The 26130-nt window shown below is 43.5% G+C and overlaps 1 protein-coding gene across 20 annotated transcripts in view; it reads right to left on the reverse strand.

The window, feature by feature from the left end:
- Window positions 1-577: 577 nt before the first annotated feature.
- Window positions 578-26130, reverse strand: part of DNAAF9 (dynein axonemal assembly factor 9) — a 167185-nt gene continuing 141632 nt past the window's right edge. For all 20 annotated transcript variants that reach the window (XM_086333297.1, XM_086333296.1, XM_086333314.1 and 17 more), the window contains 8 exons: window positions 18544-18679; window positions 16161-16247; window positions 12025-12131; window positions 11634-11708; window positions 7105-7310; window positions 5860-5925; window positions 4534-4627; window positions 578-3970 (listed from right to left, as the gene is read on the reverse strand). In XM_086333297.1, coding sequence (XP_086189423.1) covers window positions 3858-3970; window positions 4534-4627; window positions 5860-5925; window positions 7105-7310; window positions 11634-11708; window positions 12025-12131; window positions 16161-16247; window positions 18544-18679 — 884 coding nt within the window. In that variant the 3' untranslated portion in view covers window positions 578-3857. The remainder of the gene's footprint in view (window positions 3971-4533; window positions 4628-5859; window positions 5926-7104; window positions 7311-11633; window positions 11709-12024; window positions 12132-16160; window positions 16248-18543; window positions 18680-26130) is intronic.

Below are 26130 nucleotides of genomic sequence, written 5' to 3' on the forward strand. Positions count from 1 at the left end.
GGAGGAGAAGGGGACGACAGAGGATGAGATGGCTGGATGGCATCACTGACTCGATGCACGTGAGTCTGAGTGAACTCCAGGAGTTGGTGATGGACAGGGAGGCCTGGCGTGCTGCGATTCAAGGGGTGGCAAAGAGTCGGACATGACTGAGCGACTGATCTGATCTGACCAGCCTGTGAAGCAATGGTTCTTAATGCAGCCTGGTGCAGGCCAGGTGCCCTAATGGTCAAGCCCGAAGGCAGCAGATGTAGTTTCTTAGGGTGAGGTGGGAGAACTTATTTCTGGGGCCCCAGGACCCCTGTACCCACAAGCTGGCTTCTCGAGGTCCTCCTTGGGATCTGGAACTCTCAGAGAGTACCCACCCCAGGCCAAAGTGGCCTCTTATGAATTGTATTCATGGCAGCAGTGGCTCAGAGCTCCGGGGAGGGGAGTCAAGTCCCCAGGACCCCTCCTGCAACAGCCCCAACAAAGAGGCGTTCCCAGGGAAGCTGCAGAGAGGTCCCCAATCCCAGGCCACCTCTTCAATCCCCAAGAACACTTTGGGACCATAGCAACAGGCAACTACTGGAGGCCCTGCTTGTTCAGTGACAGTTTATTGGTCCTTAGCATTACATCTCAGTTAACAAGGTAAATTCACATACACAACTGCAAGTAAAAACATGAAAATAATATAAAAATAAATTGAAAGCTACTCTTATATATTTACTGAAGTAGTGTAATAAATACTATAATAAGCAAAAAGCTTCAATCACACAATTGTTTCACTGAAGTTACAGTAGTGTTTGTAAATAGTTTTAAAATTTAAGTTACAAATATTACAGCACTGAAAAACTAGTATAAACGTCAATTTTGGCACCTAAGTGAGCTCTTCTGTCATTAGTATTTGACAACCTGGGACGCTGAGGAAGCCATTTCTCACCTACTTTTTGAGGTACAACTATCCATCTAGGTCAGCAACATGGCTGGAATACTTAATAGCTTATAGTCTTTAACTTTTCCCTTTTGAGAAGCCTGAAGAGCAAACCCAGAGCTTATTACTGTGCAAAAGTTTTCAAAATCCTAATAGAATTTAGGAGGGTACTTTTTGTGACCCACAGGGCCTAGTGTCTAGGCCTCAGGTCAGAGCCCCCAGGGCTCTGTGGGGCCAATGCCACTCCTTGCCAGTGGCCCCTTCCTAGGGTGATCCCTTTTCTCCAATATCTGCCTCCTCTTTCCAATCAAAAAAAAAAAAGAAAAATCCCACATCAAAATGTAAAATAACCTATAACTTCAGCGACTTCAACATTATCACACTCACTCGGGGTGATATAAAACTGAAGCTGCTAATAGGAAAGTTGGCAAAAAGCATTAAGCTCCTGGAGAACTTTGTCTGTCCCTGGGAACCAATGTCTCTGCTGGATCCCTGGTATCCACTTCTAAGGTCAAAATGTCAAACACAGTGTCAAGACCCTTCCTCTAGAGACAGCCTAAGATACCACACCTCCACCTGGAGTGCCCAGAAGCATCAAGTGGATATTAAACTTCACATTAAAAACCCAGAGGCCCCAAAGGTTCCAGAAGGAGCAGTGTGGGGAGGAAGCACCCTTCCAGTCTCAGTTCTCAAGGAGCTCACACAGTGCACCACAGTGTGCCTATTTACCAGGGCACAGCCAGTGTGCCCCAAGGAATGCCCTTTCGCCAGTGTGCCCTTCATACTCCCAAGTAGGCTGAGGAGTATCTATGGAAGCCTCAGCCAGTTTTGCCTTTTTGGCTTTGAAACTTAACCTTTTGACTTTTTTCAATCACAGTTTCATATTCAAGTTGAGGTAATCACAGTTTCCCCTCTAACAGGAGAGGAATTGGGACAGTGGGGCAAGTTGGTGAGAGAGCATTTCTATGGACAATGGTCAGAAACCAAGACCACCAGGAGGTATAGCCCCACACAGTGTTTAAGACCCACTTTTATGGGTGGGCTTCCGACCTCTCTTTAAAAACTCTTTTGTGTAGCAGCCAGGAAATGACTCAAGCTCCAAGAAAGAGAGCATTCATTTAAATGTTCACAGCAATCTACCTGAGGCAGATGGCCTGTTGTTCCCCCACCCCAAACCTCCCCACCCCGCTCCCCCCACCAGGCTGCTCAAGTTTGAGTTTTTAAAAAGAGCTCGGTAGAGCTAAAGGAAGCTACAGTAACTCATTGCTTATCTCATCAATTGCACTTAAGATCTTGGTTATTGATTCTGAAGCAGAGGAAGGCCTACTGTGGACCCCAGCCTCTGGCCAGCTAGAAGTGAAGGGCTCCTAGACTGGGGCTCCACATGTGGGCCTTTGTCACCAGCAGCTTTGGAGCTGGGACTGGAACACATGGGTCTTTTCAGAAGCCTTTCTTCATGCAAGAGTTCTTATTAAATGGTATTTGGAGTATTGTTCATTTGGCTTCAAATGCAAATTTTTTTCTAACATTAAGTACATTTTACTAACAAGCCCTTAACAAGTGCTTTACTACTTGCATGCAGGCCTCTGTGTGACAGATCACATGTGCTCCATCGTTTTTCTCTCTCTTCTGTGCCAGGGCCCTTTCTAAAAAACCCCTCTACGTTACTAAAAACTTTGCTGGTTTTGCCTATGTGCTCCTTTCTAAGGCATGCAAAAAAAAAAAAAAGTGAAATTCAGAAATCATTTACAATCTAGGCAGCTGAGGCGCTGAAGTCCTAACAGACATCACATAAGTGACCTCTCTCTTCCCTGTACTAATTCTGGAAGTCAGGCATGGGATACACTTGAAATTCCCCTCTGCTTTTTAGTTCAGCTGGAAAAAAGCTACTAGAAGGAATTCTAACTTCGATATTGGAAGGCTCTGAAATTCCTGGTTCTCAGGAGCCAAACTAGTCCAAGGCCAGCAATGATGCCTGGGGACATGAGTTGCCTAAAGGTTGGGCTGAAAACCAGGCTTTCCCTGGCAAGACTGAGGGGAGGTATGGGTGCCAAAGACTGAATGCCCTTTAAGTGAAGATGTCCCATAAGCGATCAGAACCCTGGGCCTAAGACTATGCAGTTGAAGGACACTGCCCTTAACAGTGAGGCAAGACACTGCCAGCAAGGCCTGAGCAGCAGTTTTTCTCATCCCAGAATTATTAGGCAAACCAGACTGATGACATGAGCAGAGCTCAAAACCGATCCCAAGGCGGGCTGCTTGTGTCAATTCAAAAGCCACACTTTTGGAAAGCAACAAGTCTTTCTCCTCAGTTTAGTCCATAAGGGAAATCCCCTCATTTTAGAAGAAACTACTGATCTCAGTCCAAGCTGCTGGCTCTGATGGTTGGGATTGGCCAGGGCTTGTGCTGCGTCCTCCAGGACTGGGCACAGGGTCAACAGGGACCGAACCTTCAATGGAAGGGGCTGAACCAGGGAGGCAGGCATTCCACTGGGGAGAAAGGCTCTCCTGGGGCAGTGTCTGAAGCCTGAGGCCTGTGGTGGCCCAGGCCCCGCAGCCATGACCACAGTTTGGACAGCCAGGATTCTTTGTGTATCAACAGCTACTCTGTGCAATCCAAATGCTTCTCCCCACCCTCACACAGTGCTGCAACAGCCCAAAGAAAATACTGTTATCAGAGACCCAGAGGTCCTGGACTGCCAGCTGCAAACGAAGGGAAGTGTCTCTCTGCTCATCCTCCATGAGGACCCCCCACCCTCACCCCGCTGCCAAGTATCAGTGGTGCAGGTGATGCTCTTCAGCGCTGTATAGAGAATAAAGACAACATGCACTCAAGCAGCACACAAAGGCCAAGGAGAACAAAGACAGCCCTCTAGGGAGAGGCCTTTGGAAGAGCTGAAGTTAAGACATCCCGTTTTTCAATGTCCATCTCCAAGGTCTTCTTCCTCTAGGGCTTCTGCTCAAAGAGGTCGTGATACTCCTGCTGCTCCAACTCACGGTTATACTTCTCAATTTCCCGGTTGGCTTCTTCCACGTAGTCATTCATGAACTGGTCCATGACTGGCACCTCATTAAGGAAGAAAGCTCTGAGCCTGGGGGCCAAGGGAGCTGCCCAGGCCAGAGGAATCTGTACAGGCTGAGTGAGTGCTCAGCCTGTACAGAAGGTACCTGACTGGCTTTTTTATATACTGGCAGCACCACAACTACAAAGAATGTGACAGTGTGACAGAGACTGACACAGGGCCCTTCCTAGCTCCTAGGAATGAGCCCTTCCACTTTCACCAAACACAGCAGCACCCCATCCACCTTTTTCACAGATTAACTACTATAATCAGACCCAGTCTCCAGCTTGTAAATTATGACTCCCTGATGACCACAGGATGTTACCACAGCTGCATTTAAACTACAACCCACAGAGTAACCTCAGCTATCACTGAATGAAGGAGAAATGTAATTTTAATGACTGTAAAAGGACAAAATGAAAAGTCAGTCTCTGTGGCTTGCTGTGTATTCCCGAACCCACCCTGCACCAAAGGCTGGGCTGTGATGGCTCTAGCAGACACCCTCTTTACAGCTAGGCTTTCACACCCCCGCAGCCTCTGTGCATCAGATTCCAAGGATACGTGGGTGAAAATCAGTCTTGTCACCAAAGAAGTTGACAAACTGGGTGCCATTATAAAAGTAGCCTGCAGGCAGGGGGTCCAGGTGGCGTTTCACCTGTACGAAGAGAGTCTTGTTAGAATTAAGCTGACCATTTCCTATAATTCACTCATTCATTAAAAACAAAAACAGGGATTTCCCTGGCAGTCCAGTGGTTAAGACTCTGCGCTGCCACTGGGGGTATGGTTTGATCCCTGGTTGAGGAATGAAGATCCCACATGCCACAGGGCAACTAAGCCCATACATCACAACGAGAAGCTTGTGCACCTCAACAAAAAGCCCATGAGACCCAGTGCAGCCAAAAAAAGATATGCCAGGGAATTAACACCATCACACCATCCCCAAGCAGCCATCAAACAATGAATGAAGGCTCTCCCACCTCTCAGGGAGGAACTCTGGAATTCCTAATGGGATTAAGCCCCAGATGCCCACAGTGGTACTGGTTTGACAATACACCCTTCTCTTCTCTCTCTTACTTTCCCACTTTCCTGTTGGTAGCTTACAGAATCACTTCCCAAATAAACTACCTTCACTCAAATCCTTGTTTAAGGTCTACATCTGGGGAAGCAACACTGCCTGCCTTCTGAAGTGCCCTCGGTCTCCTCACCAGGAACATGCAGAGTTGCCCAGGCTTTGGAATTAAGAGATCTTTCTCAAGTCCACAGCAGGGGCTCCTGGAGGTCCAGAGTCCTGCCCGCCTGCCCATCACTGGGACTGGTGACACAGCTCATGCAGACACCTGGACTCTCTGGTCCTTTTGGCCTTTGCCCCCAAGCCCATCAGGAAAAGGCTTCAGTGCGGATGCAGACTAGGGCAGAGCCTGGGAGTCAGCCTGGAGTCTGAGCGGGTTCCTCAAGGAGCCTTTTGCTCTGGCCTCAGGATTCCACGACCTGCCCATGAGCAACTTCAGGATCTAGACAGTTTTTACCTGGGCACTTGCTGGTTTATATCTAGGACAGAGGAAAGGTAGGGGGAAAAGACTTCTGCAGCTGCTTGAACAGGATGATAAAACAGAGCTCCATGTCATCTGTTCCTCCCACAGGCACTGGGTTTTCCTCAATCTCATGACCACATCAACACCAGGGGTCACCTGTCCTTCTCGCTGAGGCTGCAAGGCCAGCTGAGTGGAGGTTTCTCTTTACCCAGCTTCCCTCTGCAGACTGAGAGAAGCAGGACCTCCAGCATGTCCCAGTAACAGCCACCTCACTCAGGAATCCTAAAGGACAGAGCTGTGCAAGAACCGCCTTGGGACACTGAGGGGACTTAGGCCTCCAAGACAGAGTACTCACATGAATGTTCCTGATCTCCTGCTGGGTCAGCATCCCCCTGGTCTTCAGGGCTTTCCTCTGAGGCTTCTGTGCAGAGAAGTAAAGGCGGGGTTAGGTCCCAACCGAACTGATGGAGTACATGGAAGGGTGAGGGTCAGAGCTGGGGGGCTGGTTACGTGACTTAGATGCCAGCAGAGGGGGAAGCACAAGCACTGTCATGGCCTGGATGTAATACCCTGCCTGTCAGCCCCTGGAGAGTACCAATTTCCCCCCACAGAGTCCTACATGCCAGGGGGTAACAAGTGGCAGAATCAGACTGATGTTTTTGTAAATAGGTATGTTTCTGCCTCTTTGAAGATTCTCAATCCTAAATCATCCCACCAGTGACAGACATGTAGACAAAAGGACTGGAGGTGTTATAGTCCAATACCATGTAAGAGTTTTTCCCAGTGACTAGACAACAATAACAGCCACTGAGTCTGAGAAAGACACAGTCTGCAGGCAGCCTTCCCACCTTAGTATAAAAGACAGGTCCCAACCTGGCATGTGCAGGAGACCTGGGCTGCAGCCAACTTTATTTCCAGAGTTCTAGGATAAGCTAAACCTCAGACCATGTGCAGAGGCTTAGCACCTGAAGCTTGTAGCATATTAGATGATTTTAACTCCAGTTCAGATTTTTTCCTTTGTAGTACCGAACTAATGATGCTTGTTCATATCTACAGGCAAGCCTCCTCTTCCCCATACCTCTCCCTGGGGCCTCTGCTGTCTATGCTTGGAGTCTTGGTTTGCAAAGGGCTCTAAGCATATCTTTTTGTATCTCCATTCTAGAGAGAGAACCAAAGTACAGGAGATGCTGGGCTCAGAACACAGGAGAGGCTATGAACTAGGTTCAGCTAAGAAGACATTTTGAGTTTAGTACACTAAGCTCATCCAGGGTCCATACAAAACAACTAGGTTTCACCTAGGTCCTGGTTAAGCCACCTAATAAGTAACTCCAGTCTGCCATGGGAAGTAGAAATGGGAAATGGCTTTCAGAACCCGGGCTCACAGGATAGTCAATGAAACAATTCTGCCTAGAGTTTGCTTTAGGGGCTCCCTCCCACTCTCAGAGTCCCTGAAAATGCTGGCTGAGCCTGTGACAGGTGAACCAGTGGTGAGAAAGCAGGGAGAGGGTTGGGAGCGGGGGTGGCTTCTGCCTCAGAGCCAGTAGCAACCCCTAAGTGTCTGGTGATATTGGTACCAGATCTGTTTGGGCTTCGAAATCACCTGCTTAGCCGACTGCCGCAGCCAGTCCTTGACACTTTCTTCCTTCAGAGAGCAGCCTATGAACACGAGGTAGCATTCCTGCTGCCCGCTGCTGCTTTGAGGTGAGGTTCTGGAGTCAGGGGGTGGTGTGGGTCCTTCCAAAACTGGCACGATACTCAAGGAGTTGGCCAGAGTGTTGTGGCAGACCTCCATCATCCTCTCAGAGTCTGTAAGGAGAACACTTTAGTCCCCGAGACCCTGCCCCTAAAGGTTAAGGTCACAGTAAGACTGTGGTAGTGCAGCTGGGTTGGGGACAGATTCCCAAGACATGCTGGAGGGAAAACTGATGTGACTGGCAGCAAATTAGAAAGGATGAAGTAAGAAAGGGAGGAACTATGTAAGTTTCTAGCTCAGTTGATTGGGTGATCAGGTGGACACCACTAACCCAGAAGGGGATTACAAGAGGAAGAAAAAGTTTGCAGGAGGGAGGAGAAGAGTCTGACTCTGCATCTGTGGCATTTGAAAGACTGTGGGACCCTGAATGGGAGAAACCTACATAGTCATTAGAAGAAGGGGATGGCTCAGGTCACTCCTATGGAAGAGATAGTTGAGGAGAAGCAAGGAAAGCCGCCTTGGTACAGGTAAAGAGGGTGGGTTTCAGCCAAGGCCTGAGAGGCCAAGGCAAGAGGGCATGCTCAACAGTACAAGTGCTAGAGGAGGGTCACATGGTGAAAGGAAAGAGGTGACTGGGTTTATAGGCCGAGGAGCTGGGGGCTAAGATTTACTGGAGACACGAGAAAAGGGTAATGGTCCCCAAAAAGGCATGATAAGAACTCTAAAACAAAGAGAGGTTTACACCTTGAACAAGAAAGGGGTCAACAGTTGGTCTAAATAAGGAAGAAAATGAGACGATGATAGGGCAGACGGAAGATGAAGGCATGAAGACCACTGAGGCAGGTTGGGGGCTGTCTGTTGAAGCCTGAGTGAATAGGGCTTGAGTAAGGGGCTTACAGAGAGGGGCCGAAGTTTCTGATTCAATAACATAAACTAAGCCAAAGGTTAAGGACCATGAGAGATTCTTTTATACAGACTCTGTCACCTAATTTTCCTATCTGAACTCAGATGATTCCATGCTTACAACTCTCAGTGGTTCCTGCTGCAGACATTCCTGGTTGCCTGCCCAGCATCCTCTTCCCCCAATATGAATTTCCCATGGTCAATGTCAACTTGACCTTGGCCAATGACAGAAGTGCTGAGGAACTGATACAGCCACTCACAGGAATAGCCAGCCTCTTCCATCAGCTGGGTGTTCTGTCTGGATGTGATGCCTAGCCTCTAGCACTACCTGGCAACCGTGAGGGGTGGAAACCTGAGGAAAAGCTGACACTAAGAATGGAAGCACACAAAAGCCATGTATCACCTGGGTCTTTAGTGGTCCTGCTACACTGCCAGACCTCCTGACTTCTTGCTGTGTAGCTAACACCTGCTAGTTGAGCTGGAGTTTTCTGTTGTAACTACCAAAGACACTGTAACCAGACACACTCCCTTATATCCTCCCCTAGGCCCCAGCCACAGTAAACTCTTTTTGGTTCCTGAAATATGCCCTTTTTGCCTCAGATCCACAGCAAATGCTCCTTTTCTCTGGAGCATTCTCACCTTTTCCAATGTTGAGTTGACTAGCTCCTTGTTTTGACAACTTCCCTGAACCCCAGTCCAGGACTGACTGACTTCAGGTTGCAAGGGCTCCAGTGGTCAAAGGCTGTTAAACAGGTCTGCTGAAGGGGAGGAGAAGCAAAGTAGAGGGCTTGAAGACTCTACCAGAAACAGATCCAGAGCCAGAGAGCTCAGCATTGGGGTAGCTCCTGGTGACAGGGCTATGAGGAAGCCATGGATGGCTCAAGAGGGGTGCGGTGTTAAAGTCTCTAGAACAAGGAAGTCAAGGAGCTGTGAGGAGAGGCCCTGAGCAGGTGCATGCAGGGGCAGGAAAACAGATCTTCCACTGCAGAGCAGAAGGGCCTGAAGAAAGATTGGTATCCTGAATGAAAGGGAAGACTGGAGGAGCCTGATGGTGTAAGATCCAGAGGGGAGGGTTTTTTTTTTGTTTTTTGAGAGAGTCTAAGAGGCATCTTGATGGATCATTGCCTTGTCATGGCGATTGGGCTTGCATAACTCAGTGAAGCCTACAGCACATTGAATACCTATAGCACATTGAAGAATTAACACCAAAAAAAGATGTCCTTTTCATCACAAGGGATTGGAATGCAAAAGTAGGAAGTCAAGAGATACCTGGAATAACAGGGAAGTATGACCTTGGAGTAAAAAATGAAGCAGGGAAAAGGCTAATAGAGTTTTGTCAAGAGAACAAGCTGATCATAGCAAACTCCCTTTTCCAATAACCCCAGAGACGACTCTACACATGGACATAACCAGGCAGTCAACACTGAAATCAGACTGATATATTCTTTGCAGCCAAAGATGAAGAAGCTCTATAGAGTCAGCAAAAACAAGACCTGGAGCTGACTGTGGCTCAGATCATCAGCTCCTTATTGCAAAATTCAGGCTACATTGAAGAAAGTAGGGAGAAACCACTAGGCAATTTAGATATGACCTAAATCAAATCCCTTATGACTATACAGTGGAAGTGACAAATAGATTTAAGGGATTAGAACTGGTAGACAGAATGCCTGAAGAACTATGGATGCAGATTTGTTACAATGTACAGGAGGCAATGACCAAAACCACCCCAAAGAAAAAGAAATGCAAGAAGGCAGAGTGGTTGTCTGAGGAGGCTTTACAAATAACTGAGAAAAAAAGAGAAGTGAAAGGCAAGAGAGAAAGGGAAAGATATACCCAACTGAACGCAGAGTTTCAGAGAATACCAGGGGAGATAAGAAGGCCTTCTTAAATGAACAATGCAAAGAAACAGAGGAAAACAACAGAATGGGAAAAATTAGAGATCTCTTCAAGAAAACTGGAGATATCAAGGGAACACTTCATGCAAGAATGGTCATGACAAAGGAAAGAAATGGTAAGGACCTGGAAAAAGCAGAAGAGATTAAGAAAAGGTGCCAAGAATACACAGAAGAACTATATAAAAAAATGACCTGGATAGCCATGATGGTGTGGTCACTCACCTAGAGTTGGATATCGTGGAGTATGAGGTCAAATGGGCTGTAGGAAGCATTACTACAAACAAAGCTAAAAAAGGAGACAGAATTCCAGCTGAGCTATTTAAAATTCTGAAAGATGACGCTTTTAAAGTACCGTAATCAATATGTCAGCAAATCTGGAAAACTTAGCTGTGGCCACAGGACTGGAAAAGGTCAGTTTTCATTCCAATATCAAAAAAGGGCAATGCCAAAGAATGTTCAAACTACCATACAACTGCTCTCATTTCACATGCTAGTAAGGTTATGCTCAAAATCTTTCAAGCTAGGCTTCAGCAGTATGTGAACCGAGAACATTCAGATGTACAAGCTGAGTTTCGAAGAGACAGGAACCAGAGCTCAAATTGCCAACACTTGTTGGCTCATGGAAAAGTAAGGGAGTTCTAGTAAAACGGACTTCTGCTTCACTGACTATGCTAAAGCTTCTGTGTGGTTCACAACAAACTGGAAAATTCTTACAGAGATGAAATACAGACCACCTTACCTGTATCCTGAGAAACCTGTATGTGGGTCAAGAAGCAACAGGTACCTCCAATTAAAATAAATAAATTAAAAAAAAAAAAAAAAAGAAGCAACAGGTAGAACCAGACATGAGACAACGGACTGGTTCACAATTGGGAAAGGAGTATGTCAAGGCTGTATATTGTCACCTTGCTTATTTATTTATTTACTTTGCAGAGTAAATCATGCAAAATGCCAGGCTGGATGAATCACAAGCTGGAAAGATTGCTAGGAGAAATATCAACAAGCTCAGATATGCAGATGATACCACTCTAATAGCAGAAAGTGAAGAGGAACTAAAGAGGCTCTTGATGAAGATGAAAGAACAGAGTGAAAAAGCTGGCTTGAAACTCAACATTAAAAAAACTAAGACCATAGCATCCAGTCCCATCACTTCATGGCAAATAGAAGGGGAAAAAAATGGAAGGAGTGATAGACTCTTTGAGAGTACCATAGACGGCAAGGAGATGAAACCAGTTAATCCTAAAGGAAATCAACCCTGAATATACACTGGAACGACTGATGCTGAAGCAGAAACTCCAATACTTTGGCCACCTGATGTAAAGAGCTGACTCACTGGAAAAGACTCCGATGCTGGGAAAGATTGAAGGCAAAAGGAGAAGGAGTGGCAGAGGAAGAGATGGTTAGATAGTGTCATTAATTGAATGGACATGAATTTGAGCAAACTCCAGGAGATAATGGAGGACAGAGGAGCCTAGCAGGCTATGTAGTTCATGAAATCGAAAAGAGTCAGACACAATTCAGCAACTGAACAACAAGAGACATCAGTGGTCTGCTAAGCATCAGCGGAGGCTATGAAATCACATTATGAGATGTGATCATTCCACAGTGCAGAGCTCCCAAATTCAAACCCCCAGTTACCTGAGAACTTCACTTTGCCCAGGATGTGGTAGATGTTTCCAGAGAATGGACTCGGCTTGATGGAGGACTGAATTGCTGGTGGAGGAATAGGACAGGGCTGTTACTTATCTGGGGGCAGAGACCAAGGCCAGGGCAGCACAGCTGGGAGGGTTAGGCACTAGGAAAGGCGCCTCCTCTAGGGTTCACAGGTACTCATACCAGTTCCTCCCCCAGTGGCTCTGCCACTGTCCTCAGGGGATGGGATGCCTGGGTCCTCAAATTCCTCTGCCTCCTTTCAGACCCAAATGGTGAGAAGAGACAGCACACTGAATATCAAAATGGTGCCAGGAAGTGGGGACAACTCTGGGGCACTCTTTTACCAGTGCTGGGACATGTTCCAGTCAAGGCTTACCTTTACACTTGGCCACAAAGCGAGTCTTCTCCAAGGGACGACCAAACCATACACAGATCTGAACCATCAATGGAAAGACTGATCCAGCATCAAATTTACCTTCATACCTTAAAAGGTTTAAAAAATTATAAATATAAGTAATTGGGGCTTTGAGTGTTATTATATACTACATTCGATAGAACAATGTATTATCGTATTTGAACTCTCCCTTTCTCATATGCCATTTTGTGTACAAAACACCTATTTGAAAGCATTTATGTCTCTTTCATTGTGAATTGGAAAGCATGTTTGCCCCTTCAGAGAAGGAAGAGCGGACTAGCAATTTCTTTGGACTAGCAATTTCTTCAAGTCAAAGACCTCTTCTACTTTTGAAGCTTTCAAGTATCCCAGCTGGGATTAGGGGTCCCTCCTCATACCCTTTGGCTCTTACTCAGGATCCCCTCCCACTTTCTTCTGGGCTCCCACTATGCCAATTCCAGTTGAGCTATTTCAAATCCTAAAGGATGATGCTATGAAAGTGTTGTACTCAATATGCCAGCAAATATGAAAAATTCAGCAGTGGCCACAGGACTAGAAAAGGTTAGTTTTCATCCCAATTCCGAAGAAGGGCAATGCCAAAGAATGCTCAAACTACCGCACAATTGCACTCATTTCACATGCTAGTAAAGTAATGCTCAAAATTCTCCAAGCGAGGCTTCAACAGTATATGAACTGAGAACTTCCAGATATTCAAGCTGGATTTAGAAAAGGCAGAGGAACCAGAAATCAAATAGCCAATATCCACTGGATCATAGAAAAAGCAAGAGAATTCCAGAAACACATCTACTTCTGCTTCATTGACTATGCTAAAGCTTTTGACTGTGTGAATTACAAAACTGTGGAAAATTCTTAGAGATGGGACTATCAGACCACCTTACCTGCCTCCTGCAAAACCTGTATGTAGGTCAAGAAGCAACAGTTACAGCCAGACATGGAACAACGGACTAGTTCAAAATTGGGAAAGAGTACATCAAGGCTGAATATTGTCACCCTGCTTATTTAACTTATATGCAGAGGACATCACGAGAGATGCACGCTGGATGAAGCACAAGCTGGAATCAAGATTGCCAGGAGAAATATCAATAACCTCAGATATGCATACGACACCACCCTTATGGCAGAAAGCAAAGAGGGACGAAAGAGCCTCTTGATGAAGGTGAAAGAGTAGGGTGAAAAAGCTGGCTTTAAACTCAACATTCAAAAAACTAAGATCATGGCATCCAGTCTCATCACTTCAAGGCAAATAGATGGGTTAACAATGGAAACAGTGAAAGACCTTATTTTCTTGAGCTCTAAAATCACTGCAGATGGTGACTGCAGCTACAAAATTAAAAGACGCTTACTCCTTGGAAGAAAAGCTATGATAAACCTAGACTGCGTATTAAAAAGCAGAGACATTACTTTGTCAACAAAGGTCCGTCTAGTCAAGCGATGGTTTTTCCAATAGTCATGTATGCGTATGAGAGTTGGACCATAAAGAACACTGAGCATTGAAGAATTGATGGTTTTGAGCTGTGGTGTTGCAGAAGACTCTTGAGAGATCCTTGGACAGAAAGATCAAATCAGTCAATCCTAAAGGAAATAAATCCTGAATATTCATTATAAGGATCGATGCTGAAGCTGAAGTTTCAGTACTTCGGCCACCTGATGCGAAGAGCCAACTCATTGGAAAAGACCCTGATGCTGGGAAAGATTGAAGGCAGGACAGGAAGGGGATGACAGAGGATGAGATGGTTGGATGGCATCACTGACTCAATGGACAGGAGTTTGATCTAGCTCCAGGAGATAGTGAAGGACAGGGAAGCCTGGCATGCTGTAGTCCATGGGGTCACAAAGAGTTGGACATGACTGAGTGACTGAACAATGACAACAACAACTGTTCTTTAAAATCTAAACAAGCCTCCCAAATACTATATTAACCTTTTGTCACATCTGATGCAAACACTTTCCTCTAGTCTACTGTATTTTCTGATTAGTCTTCGTTTCAAAATTGCACTGCAGTTTTGAATTTTATACTGTTGAAAGTAGCTCACTTTTTGCTATTTCTTAAAAGCAAGGTGGTGGTATAACAGTTTTTGAAGACTGTTATCTGGAGACCATGGGCTTCTCAGGCTTCCATGTTCAGAGTTGCATCCTTAGGAGAATTTGGAGGGGCCAAGGGAAGAGTACAAGGTTTCCTTCCAGACTAGGAACAAGCTGTTCTACCAGGGGAGGTAGGTGTGGGGTCAATGACAACAGAGGGCTGTGAGAGAGGAATGGCTGAGACTCTGCACATCACAAAGCTGAGTACATCCTACAGCTAATAAAGCCTGTTCACTCTGAGGTGATGGCCCTCATCCAAGGACAGAGGGGAGTTATGTATAGGGATGCACAGAAGTCTGATGATGGTGATCTTGATAAAAGAATAATTTATCTGAATGCTTGGAGAAGGGCATGGCAGCCCACTCCAGTGTTCTTGCTTGGAGAATTCCATGGACAGAGAAACCTGGTGGGTTACAGTCCACCAGGGGTTGCAAAGACTCGGACACGACTGACTAACGCGCGCACGCACACGCACACACACACACACACACACACACACACACACAGAAAAGCGCGTGCACTTCCTGAGGCACCAAGAAGAGATGGCAGACGTCTCAGGACTAGGCCCAGAGGCCTAGTTTTGGCAGCACAAAGGTCAGCAGCTGCAGCCACTCTAGAGAAGTTTCACCCCAGAAGCTCTCTCTTTTTTTTTTTTTTTAGCTAAGATATTACTGTCTTGTTTTGGCATAAGGAATGATCTACTTACCCACTATTTAATTATGATGTGACTCAAACCAGAGGTTCCTTTTAAGAATAAGCATGAAAATCTTCAATTTTACATATCGACCTGTGTTTTAAAATAAAATAGTACTGACTGTACTATTTTAAAAAACAGTACTCATGGCTGAGGGGTAAGGATAATAAAGAGATGGCTGAGAGAAATGAGTAAGGATTATAGAGATGATTCAGACCAACATGAGGGATCGATTTTGGCTTGCCTTGAACCTTCAACACAGCAAAACTAGTTATCCTTTCCATACAGGGACAAGTACAACATGGCAGATAAGAGTACAGGCTCTGCTGTACAGCAGAAATTAACATAACTTTGTAAATCTATTACACTTAAAAAAAAAAAAAGAGCACAGGCTCTGAAGCCACACAACCTGAATCTGAAACCCAACTCTTTGATCTACTAGCTGTGTGACTTTGGACAGGACATTTAACTCCTGGCTGCCTCAGTTACCTTATCTCTAAAATGAAGAAACTAATGTAATCTACTTTGGGGCCTGGTTTGAGGATTAATGAGATAACACAGGCTGAACTCTTCAGAGTGGCACTGTGAACAGAACTTTCTGTGATGAAGGAAATGTACTGTCCCACAGTAGCTGCTAGTTATAGTTAAGCACATGAAAAGGATCTTGTGTGACTAAAGACTAAATTCTAAATTTTACCTAATTTTTATTAATATATATTTAATTTTATTAAGTAGTCACATGTGGCTAGTGGCTGCTTTACTGGAGAGCAAAGTCTTAGAACAATGTGTAGCACAGAGTAAGTGCTCAAGTGATGCTGGAAATATGACGACAGTACACTTCACACTCTCTTTTCTCCTCTGCTCCCCTGAATCGGGAGGACAGGTTTAGGCTGGGAGGCCACCTGCAGAGAAGAGAGCATCCTCTGGGCCACAACAGCAGGCAACCTATCTGTCAGATGGGAACCCCAGAGGACTGACTATTCTCAGGAGTGACTCTTTCACTCAGAAGGGTTGTAACTCCTTGGTTCCATGCCAGCTGCCTCACTCTTACTAGAAGCTAGAGGAAACAAAGGACGTTGCTGTGCTTAGTGCTCACAAGATGACTCCTTAAGTCAGCAAGGGTCTCAATTTGAGACCGAGATGTGGATCACTGGGATTCTAACAAGGCCAGTAGCTACTGGGACTTCAGGCCATTGCAGCTGCCATCGTCACCCTCCCAGAGCACACCTGGTATTTTCACTTTTTCTTTTACTTTCCTGTAAATAAACAAATCATTTAGTTTACAAAGAAATCTTAGCTATTTTTCAATGATAATACTTGCCAGCCAGGGTACATTAAATATCGAGATCGTAGCATCTGAGGACTTGAAAAACTGTTCTCTGAGAGAATCAGTTCAATGTCTTCATTCCTTTAAAAACATACAGAAAACCCAGGTTAGTCAGAACTATCAAACTTAACCTGCACATTTTCCTTCCCTTCCACACCCCTGTATACACATACAAGTACATACATATACACTTTTTTTTGTTATTTCACCCTTATATACTTTAATATGCATCTCTAGAAACAAGCACATTCTCACCAATTCTCACCTAAGGAATTTAATATGGAGGACCAGCAGCCTTGGTATCTCCTGGGAGCTTGCTGGAAATGCAGGATATCTAGACTACTCCAGATCTACTAAATCAGGACCCTCATTTTAATAAGATCCCCAAGAGGTTCATATGCATGTTAAAGTTGGAAACTATTGATCTAATACTATACATCCATTTTCAAATTTCTCCCTTTAGTGGGGACAGGGCACTCAGGGTCCAATCAAGGATCGCTCATTGAATTTATAATTTTAATTTTCCTTCAATCTGGAAAAAATACCTCCAACTTTTTGTTTCTCAAGGAATTGACAATTTTGAAGAGCACACGGTCAGCTGTCTTGTGTCTCACAACCTGGATTTGTCTGGCTGATCCTCATGATTAGATTCAGTTAAACACTTATGGCAAGAGTAATGGCCGAGTGATGTGTTCCTCCCACAGTGTCATGTGAAGGAAGCACACGACCCACTTGGTTCCATTAGTGGTCTTGCTAAGTTTAATATTTTGGTCAATGTCATGTCTTCTAGATTAGACCTCTTCACTGAGAAGGTCTTTGGAAGCAGTAAATAAGTCTATGGAGTGACAAATACTTTCAGTCAAGTGAATATCCTTTTCCTCAACAATCTGTCATCCACTACTTTTAGCATCCACTGATAATTCTTGCCTAAATCAAGTTATTATATGAAAGGTTACAAAATGGTGTCTTTCCAGTTCTATAAATTCTTATTTGTTAGCTAACATTCTTCTATAGAGAAGAGCTTTACTGTTCTGTCCCCCTCCCTTTTTAATATCACCATAGACTCATTTTATTCCATGTGCTATATCCATTAGTATCACAGTTCTCTCATACCACAACTCAAGTTGTCCCAAACTTAAGTGGGAGCTTCTTAAGCTAGCTTCCGTATCCTTTTGAAATATCTCCACTAATTGTTGAATACTTCCCTGCCTTTCTGGCATAAAATGCACTAGGCTCACATTGTACTTTCACTGCCTAAACTGCAATCAACTAATTCTCCAAAGAGACCAGATACCTTTAGTAGGGATTGGTACTTAGAAATTAAGATCTAGAGGTAAAGGTAATGGCACCCCACTCCAGTACTCTTGCCTGGAAAATCCCATGGACGGAGGAGCCTGGTGGGCTGCAGTCCATGGGGTTGCTAAGAGTCGGGCATGACTGAGCAACTTCGCTTTCACTTTTCACTTTCATACATTGGAGAAAGAAATGGCAACCCACTCCAGTATTCTTGCCTGGAGAATCCCAAGGACAGAGGAGCCTGGTGGGCTGCCGTCTATGGGGTCGCACAGAGTTGGACACGACTGAAGCGACTTAGCAGCAGCAGCAGTAAAGGTATTAATTGCGACTGTGGTATTATTTTTGGTCCCTTTTAATGGAAAGAGGGAATACACATTTTTTTGAACTAATGAATTTATATTGAGTCTCCCTATTCAACTCCAATATCTGCAGGGTTTTTCCTTACCTTTCCATTTCATATTTATAATCTCCCTTCCCTAATGTTCAGTGATGTTGTTTGGAATTCGGGTTCCAACAGAGGATTATGTTCAAAACTTACTTGAATTATTTTGTGTGTGTATGGGTGTTATTACTTTGATATACAGATAGATTCACTTTTTGTATTTTTTCCTCCTTGTTGACCTAACTTTTGAATATGTAAAATATCTGCAATGCTCAAAGGTCGAAACTATGTAAAAAGTATACAACTCTTAGTATCATTACATAAAAAGTCACTAATTTTCTATTTTTAGGTTGTAACTAGAACCCAACTCTACAAATTAAAAGATATAATTTCCCTATGTTTTTATGCTACTTCTCTCATATCTTAACATAAAGAACACTGAGAGAGTCTTGACTTGAATCCTTTAATGAATGAGAATGAGAATGCATCAAAAACAAAACATCTCAAAACAGTACAGGATACTGACATGTGGGAATCCTCTTGGTGATTTCTATACAGCATCAAAAGCACTTGTTCAAGACCTGGCTTCTGTAAATGCTCAGGTCTTAGATACAGTGGAAAGAGCCAATGGGTCACAAACAGAATGCTGTATTTGAGAAAGTGGTTGGTCCTACAGAGGGAAGTGACTGTTAAGTTTACCTGGTGACAATCCCATTTTCTGCAAGAATGAAGGATGCAGAAGGATTAGCAGCTCGGATGAGGCTCTGCAGCTGAACAAGGAGAGGGTGCCTCTGCTCCATAGTGTGACTGGTGAATACCACATTGCTAACCAGGCCTGGGGGATAAAATCAAAAACAGTTCAGCCTTCAGAGTTCTGACTGGGGCTGAGGATTTGCACAAATGTGAGCCCTTGGCTCCCTCGCCTGATATCCCTTTTAGCAGCCCCTCATGTAGACACCCCTGCCCCTCAATACTGATACAACAGCCATCATTCCGTTCTTTCTGCAGCCTCTGGAAGTGAATGGCCTCAGCTCTGCAGCTGCCCCTCTTCCTAACCTCCTCTGTCTTCTTAGTTTCACTTTGATACCTGGAGCTTTTTCATCAAATGGCCCTTTCCATATCCCATGAACTTCCTTAGAACTGCTGCCAATGACTTTCACCAGTTCAGAACACAGACATTTACCAACACAAACCATATGTCAGGTGTTAATCATTCTTAAAGAGTGCACAGTCAAGAAGGCTCACCCATGGACTTACAATTACAAGGTAAGTTCTAACAAAGATATTTACAGAGTGACACAGTAAGGAAGGGTGGCCCATATAAAGAGATACTGTGGAGTGGGCCACAATCACTCCCATACTTCTGTGAAAATACAGAAGTAAAATCCATGACACTATGACACTACTGATAATCTGGAAATCAGAGAATTTAATCACATCCCAGCATGCCAACACAATTATAATACCTCTTCGTATTTATTCTAGATGGCTATGATCATTGTATACACACCACTTCTGCTATAATGTCACCTGCATTTGTATGATTCAACCATTTTTATTGACAATAATGTGAGCATTTCAAACATATACAAAAATAGAAAAAAAAATAGTGTAATGAATGCCCATGTGCCCATCACCTGGCTTCAAGAATTACCAACATTTGTCTAATTGTATTTCTTCTATATCATACTCCCTCCCACCTTTTCGGCTTTCCTTGCCTTCCCCAGGGGATGATTTTGAGGCTAATAACAGACGTCCTATTATTGAATCCAAAATATTTCAGTATGTATTACCATAAGATAAGGACTCTTTAAAAAAATGAATGGGGCTTCCCTGGTGGTCCAGTGGCTGAGAGTCTGCCTGCCAGTGCAAGGGACACAGGTTCAATCCTTCCTCCAGGAAGATCCTCATGCTGCAGGGCAGCAAAGGCCACGCACCACAACTACTGAGCCTGTGTTCCAGAGCTCGCAAGCTGCAATTACTGAGCCCACTTGCTGCAACTACTAAACCAGCACACCTAGAGCCAGTGCTTTACAACAAGAGAAGCCACTGCAATGAGAAGCCCATCCACCACAATGAAGAGGAGCCCCTGCTCTATGCAACTAGAGAAAGCCCATGGGCAGCAACAGAGACCCAGCACAGCCATAAGTAAATACATAAATCTTGAAAAAAAAAAAAAAGAATGATTAAGCAATAAATTCTTAATATAAAATATCTAGTCCACATTAAAATTTTTCTGACTCAGGAATATTTTCTTAGAGTTAATTGTTTGGAATGAGGAACCAAAGCCCCTATATTATATTTCATTGATATATCACATAATTTGCTTTCAATCTATAGTTTCTTCTTATTTCTCTGTGATTTATTTGTTGAAGAACTGCTTCTTGTATATTTCTTGTAGTCTAGATTTTGCTAATAGAATCTCCATAGTGTTCTTTTATTTTTTTTTCCATAGTGTTCTTTAGCAGGCTAGATACTGTTTTACAGCTTCAATTTTTTTAAAAAAAGTTCTTGTTCTTTTTCAAACTTAAGTTGAATGCTTAATTTGTTATTTTAAAAAGCCACAATAAGATAGCACCTTACACCTGTTAGAATGGCTATGTTTTTCAAAAAGACAAGAAATAACAAAAGTTGGTGAGGATGTGGAGAGAAGGGAAACTTGTGCCCTGTTGTCGGGAATGTAAACGCTATAGTGGTACAGCTACTATGAAAAATAGGATGAAGAGTCCTCAAAAAATTAAAAATAAAACCACCACATGATCTAACAATTCCACTTCTGGGCTTATATCAGAAAGAAATGAAATCACTATCTTGAAGAGCTATTTGCACATCCATGTTCACTGCAGCATTATTCACAATAGCCAAGCTATAGAAACAACCAACAACCTAAGTGTCCATTAGTGGGTGAAGAAGATAAAAGCTATATTGTCACCTGTATATATATACTGTCAGCTGTATATTGTCACCCTGCTTATTTAACTTATATGCAGAGTAAATCATGCAAAATGAGGGGCCGGATGAAGCACAAGCTGGAATCAAGATACCTGGAAGAAATATCAACAACCTCAAATATTCAGATTATACCACACTAATGGCAGAAGGCAAAGAGGAAGTAAGGAACTTCTTGATGAACGTGAAAGAAGAAAGTGAAAAAGCTGGCATAAGACTTCAACATACAAAAAACTAAGATTATGGCCTCCCTTAGAGGAGGGGTAGCCATGGAAGAGATAGATAGCATCACCAACTCAATGGACATGAACCTGAACAAACCCCAGGAGACAGTAAAGGACAGGGGTGCCTAGTGTGCTGCAGCCCTTCGGGTAGCAAAGAGTCACACAAGACCTAGCAACTGAACAACAATAACAAATTCAACTCGGCTGTTATTAACATCACCTCTTTTTGTTTGCATTCGTCTGTCATATCTTTGCCCATTCTTTTATCACCATCCGTAGTTTTAGATGATCTTGTGTACAACATCATATAATTTAGATTTGATTTTTTGGTTTAACCTGAGATAATTTTTCTTTTGATAGGTGTTTAACCCACTTACAGAGAAGGAAATGGCAACCCACTCCAGTATTCTTGCCTGGAGAATTCCATGGACAGAGAGGAGCCTGGTGGGCCACGGTCCATGGGGTCACAAAAAGTTGGACATGACTGAGTGCACAGCACATCCCACTTAATATTTAATGGTACTTTGGTTCTATCACCTTGTTTATGTTGAATTCTGTTCAACATAAAAAACATTTTTTTAAACCTTTACCAGTATGATTCTACATCGTTTTCTGCGTTCCTTCTGGTAAGTTTAGTCTGTTTTAAGTTCTTACGATAGCTATCCTGTCACCTCTAAACAATATCTTTTGAGTTTTCCTCATGAGACAGGGAAGTTCATATACCTTTAAATTCATCCCATTTCTCCACTATCACATTCTGGCTGGTTATATTAATAATTTTATAGTTTCTCCAAGTAGATATTTTTATACCTTTAAAGAGTATAAATACTCTTTATAACTTGATTTAACAGCTTTAAAATTTACTGATCTCCCACTTGAGAAAATGTACAGATAATCTCTTTCTCTCTTACTGCTTCCTAATATTTTATTAAATATGAGTTCATTTATAGGTTTTTGAGATTTTCAACATTTATATTCTATTTTTTAATAGCATTCTCATAGATGTTGTAATTAGTCTTGTATCTAAAAAGATTTAACGCTCATCATTAATCTTTTCACTAACAGAGACTAGTTTTATAAATAATTAGTTCATAATGTCTCTAAGGAGAAGGCAGTGGCATCCCACTCCAGTACTCTTGCCTGGAAAATCCCATGGATGGAGGAGCCTGGTAGGCTGCAGTTCATGGGGTCGCTAAGAGTCGGACACAACTGAGCGACTTCACTTTCATTTTTCACTTCCATGCATTGGAGAAAGAAATGGGAACCCACTCCAGTATTCTTGCCTGGAGAATCCCAGGGACGGGGGAGCCTGGCGGGCTGCCGTCTATGAGGTCGTACAGAGTCAGACACGACTGAAGCGACGCAGCAGCAGCAATGTCTCTAAGTTGTAAGACTTCAGCTTTCCTAAATAACCGTGTAACTAGGACTCTGAATAATAAGATTCAGTACAGAGGACTCTTACTAATACTATTTACTTCAATAAAGTGTTTGGTTTTTTTTAAAAATTAGCTATACTTAGTTTCTGAGGGCAAAAGTCATAATGTATGGAAGAGTTCACAAGAGAAAACAAATTCCCTTTCTCCCCAGCTACCTACTACCTTTTCCTGAAGACAACCACATTTATCAGAGTCTTCTTCCAGATATATGCTGAATTATACAAGCAAATGTGTATATATACATTTCCCCCATGATTAGTGGCATATTATACTACTCTGTACTTTGTTCACTAGCCTACTTCTTCTTTAAGATCTTCTCTAATACCTTACCAGTCCAATCCACCCCTCATGCCACCCTGCTGTCTCCCTTTCTCTAAACTTAGGAGAGCTCCTTTGAATAACATGGGCAATGCTTAAAATATGATTTATATTTTTATTTATCTTCTTCTTATTTGTAAAAAAAGACAGTATAAAGATGAAAGCATGAGTTTTAGAGTCAAGAAAATCTGAGTTTGAATTCTGGGTTCTACTAATTATTCATAGGTAACATTAGGCAAGCTGCTCAACTTTCTCTCTGAGCCCTAAATCCTCCTCTGTTAGATGGGAACATGCACCTCCAGGTTAGCAGTGAAATGCTTATCACAGGCTACAGAAAGAAAGAACTCATTAAATGTAACCTGACACTACTACCAGCACCATCATCTACATCAAGGAGACTGGACTGATCCATTCCTCAGACGGACAGGGATGGCTGCTGCACGTGGACCTTAGTTAGCCACAGCAACACACAGGAAGCTAAGTCACGTGACTCTCACCAGCCTAGATTACTGAGCCCATGGTTTAGATGAGTGGCTATCACTAGTTTGAAAGCAGCTTCCAGGACCCCTGGCCTTGGCCTTTGCCTCTGGTCTGGGGCAGAAGTCAGTGATACTTCCTCTCACCAATCATACTTAAAAAGTGTTCCCAAACTCTAAAGATTGACTCTAACCTCATAACCATATTCCATTCACAACCAGGGAGCAGGGGTTAGGAGATTCATGTCAATGGTCATGTGTTACGATGGGGACAAGGCATACACAAAGGGTATGTTGTCATTGTTCAGTTGCTAAATCATATCCATCTTTTTGTGACTCCATGGACTGCAGCATGCCAGGCTTTCCTGTCCATCACCATCTCCCAGAGTTTGCTCAAACTCATGTCCATTGAATTGATGATGCCATGCAACCATCTCATCCTCTGTTGTCCCCTTCTGCTCTTGCCTTCAATCTTTCCCAGCATCATTGAGTTAACTCTTCACAGCAGGTGGCCAAAGTACTGGAGCTTCAGTTTCAGCATCAGTCCTTCCAATGAATATTCAGGGTCGATTTCCTTTAGGACTGACTGGGTTGGATGTCTTCGCAGTCCAACGGACTGTCAAGATCTTTTCCAGCACCACAATTAGAAAAACATCAATTCTTTGGCATTCAGCCTTCTGTATAGTCCAACTCTCACATCCATACATGACTGCTGGAAAAACCATAGCTTTGACTATATAGACCTTTGTTGGCAGAGTGATGTCTCTACTTTTTAAAACGTGATCTGGGTTTGTCATAGCTTTCTTTCCTAGGAGTAAGCATCTTTTAATTTCATGGCTGCAGTCACCATCCACAATGATTTTGAAAAATAAAAATTTTTCCCCAAAATAAAATCTGTCACTCCTTCCACTTTTTCTCTTTCTATTTGTCACAATCTTGATTTTTTTTTAACTGTTGAGTTTCAAGCCAGCTTTTTCATTCTCCTCTTTCACCCTTATCAAGAGGCTCTTTAGTTCCTCTTTATTTTCTGCCATTAAAATGGTATCATCTTCATAGCTGAGGTTGTTGATATTTTTCCCAGCAATCTTGATGCTAGTTTGTGATTCATCCAGCCCGGCATTTAGCATGATGTACACAAAAGGTATACAATATGTCTAAGATTGTAAATGTCAGGAAGTAAGGCTTGACTGCTGAGTACAGAATCTGCTTCCTGGGTGTTTAACAAGCTGTTTGGGAATCTATTGGCTTTTTGGTTCAGAGACATGAGTCCTGCTCTTCTCAAGTATCTGTTAGTGCTCCACAGCAAGTCAGTCAGCCTTAGGCAAATACAGCCCATCTGCCTCTGCAGAGTGCTTGAGAGACCTCTGAGGATTCAAAGGTGAGTTTTCTCGGTGGCTTCCCCTGACATTCAAGTGGTCACTTGGTAAGGGCACACTGACTGCTGAATTCCCCAAACCTGGGCCATAGTCCATCCTCCACTCTCAGTCCCTGCTACCATTTGCCTAGTTTAGACCACTGCTCTTTACTAGCTCTGTGCTCATTCTCTCCACTTCCAGGCTTCCTTTACTACAATTCATTCTTTCTCCTGTAGTCAAAGTAATCTTTCAAAAACATAAATCTGATCAAATCATTTCCCCACTTAACACATTTACAGCATCCCAATTACTTGTAGGCTGATATCTAAACTTTTTGGCCAGTCTGACCTACCCGCATGCTGCACTTCTTCAAGGCTCTAGTCACCATCAGGTCTTCTTTCCTGCTGTTTCTTCTGTCTGGAACTATCTTTTCCCTCCTTTCTTTTTTGAAGGACCAACTCCTACTTCAGGTTGTAGACAATTTAAACAGCATCCTTCCAGAAGACTTCCCTAATCCCTTAGGACTGGGTTAGAGAAGGTATAGGATAAAGATTTGCTGAACAGATGAATAAATGAACTAAGTATAATAAAAGGCATGTGCAACCTGACCTCTGAGGTAGCTGCCTAAACAACTAAGCTGTGGGTACCCACATGCCAAAAATTTTCCCACTTGCAAATCTGAGCAAGTATCATTCATCAGACAGCCATTTTAAAAGGTAGCTAAGATTAGATATACATATTTTGGTGCAAAATTCATTAAGGTATGAAAGGGTTCAGTATAAAGTTTCTTCTTCCCTTCTCTGGCACCCTGAACCTTACTTCTCCCCAGAGGCAACCACTAATAAGCGGATTTGGGGTATGTCTCCTCAGATGGTCTATGCATATACAAGTATATACGAATATACAAAACCGTAGTTTCTTAACAACTTCTTCCACACTTACAACTTCTATCTCCTAGGTTTTCACGTATGGCTTAGATATGGTAATAGCATAAGACTTAGAAATTCAAATGTAGAATATGTCTACTTTTTGTTTATTCAGTTTTAAAAAGGCTGCTCATATGGCTTCCTTGTCATAAGCTTTAACATTAAGATGGACCATCTGCAGTCAGAGTGTCAGAGAAGCCTCCTAAGAAAGGTGACACTGGCAGTGCCTGTGCTCCCATTCCCATTAAAAAGGTCACTTTGGAGGCTGCGAGCAGGCAATGAGGACAGTCTGGTGAGCTTACTGCCAGAACCCCATGTCCTGGTGCAGCTACAGGAAGTGGCTGGGGCCTCTGGAAACTAAGTAAGACAAGACTAGGCAGCCAGGCCCAGAATGTGGCACAGTGGGGAAGTAGGTAGGGTTCTAGAAGGGTCAGCACATTCCAGAGAGGGCAGTTATGAGAGCCAGCTCCTGCAAGGGTCCATGAAAGTCCCAGGGTGAAGACAAGAATAGCTGTGGTGTATCTTGCAGTGAGGAGCCAGGAAAGGCCGAGAGATCTCTGCAAAGGCCCTTGGATTCTATTTAGTATCTTCTTGGGCAAAAG

The sequence above is a fragment of the Bos grunniens genome, chromosome 13, assembly GCF_055505025.1.
Source record: "Bos grunniens cultivar Pamir isolate PY7600 chromosome 13, Bosgru_T2T1.0, whole genome shotgun sequence".
NCBI lineage: Eukaryota > Metazoa > Chordata > Mammalia > Artiodactyla > Bovidae > Bos > Bos grunniens.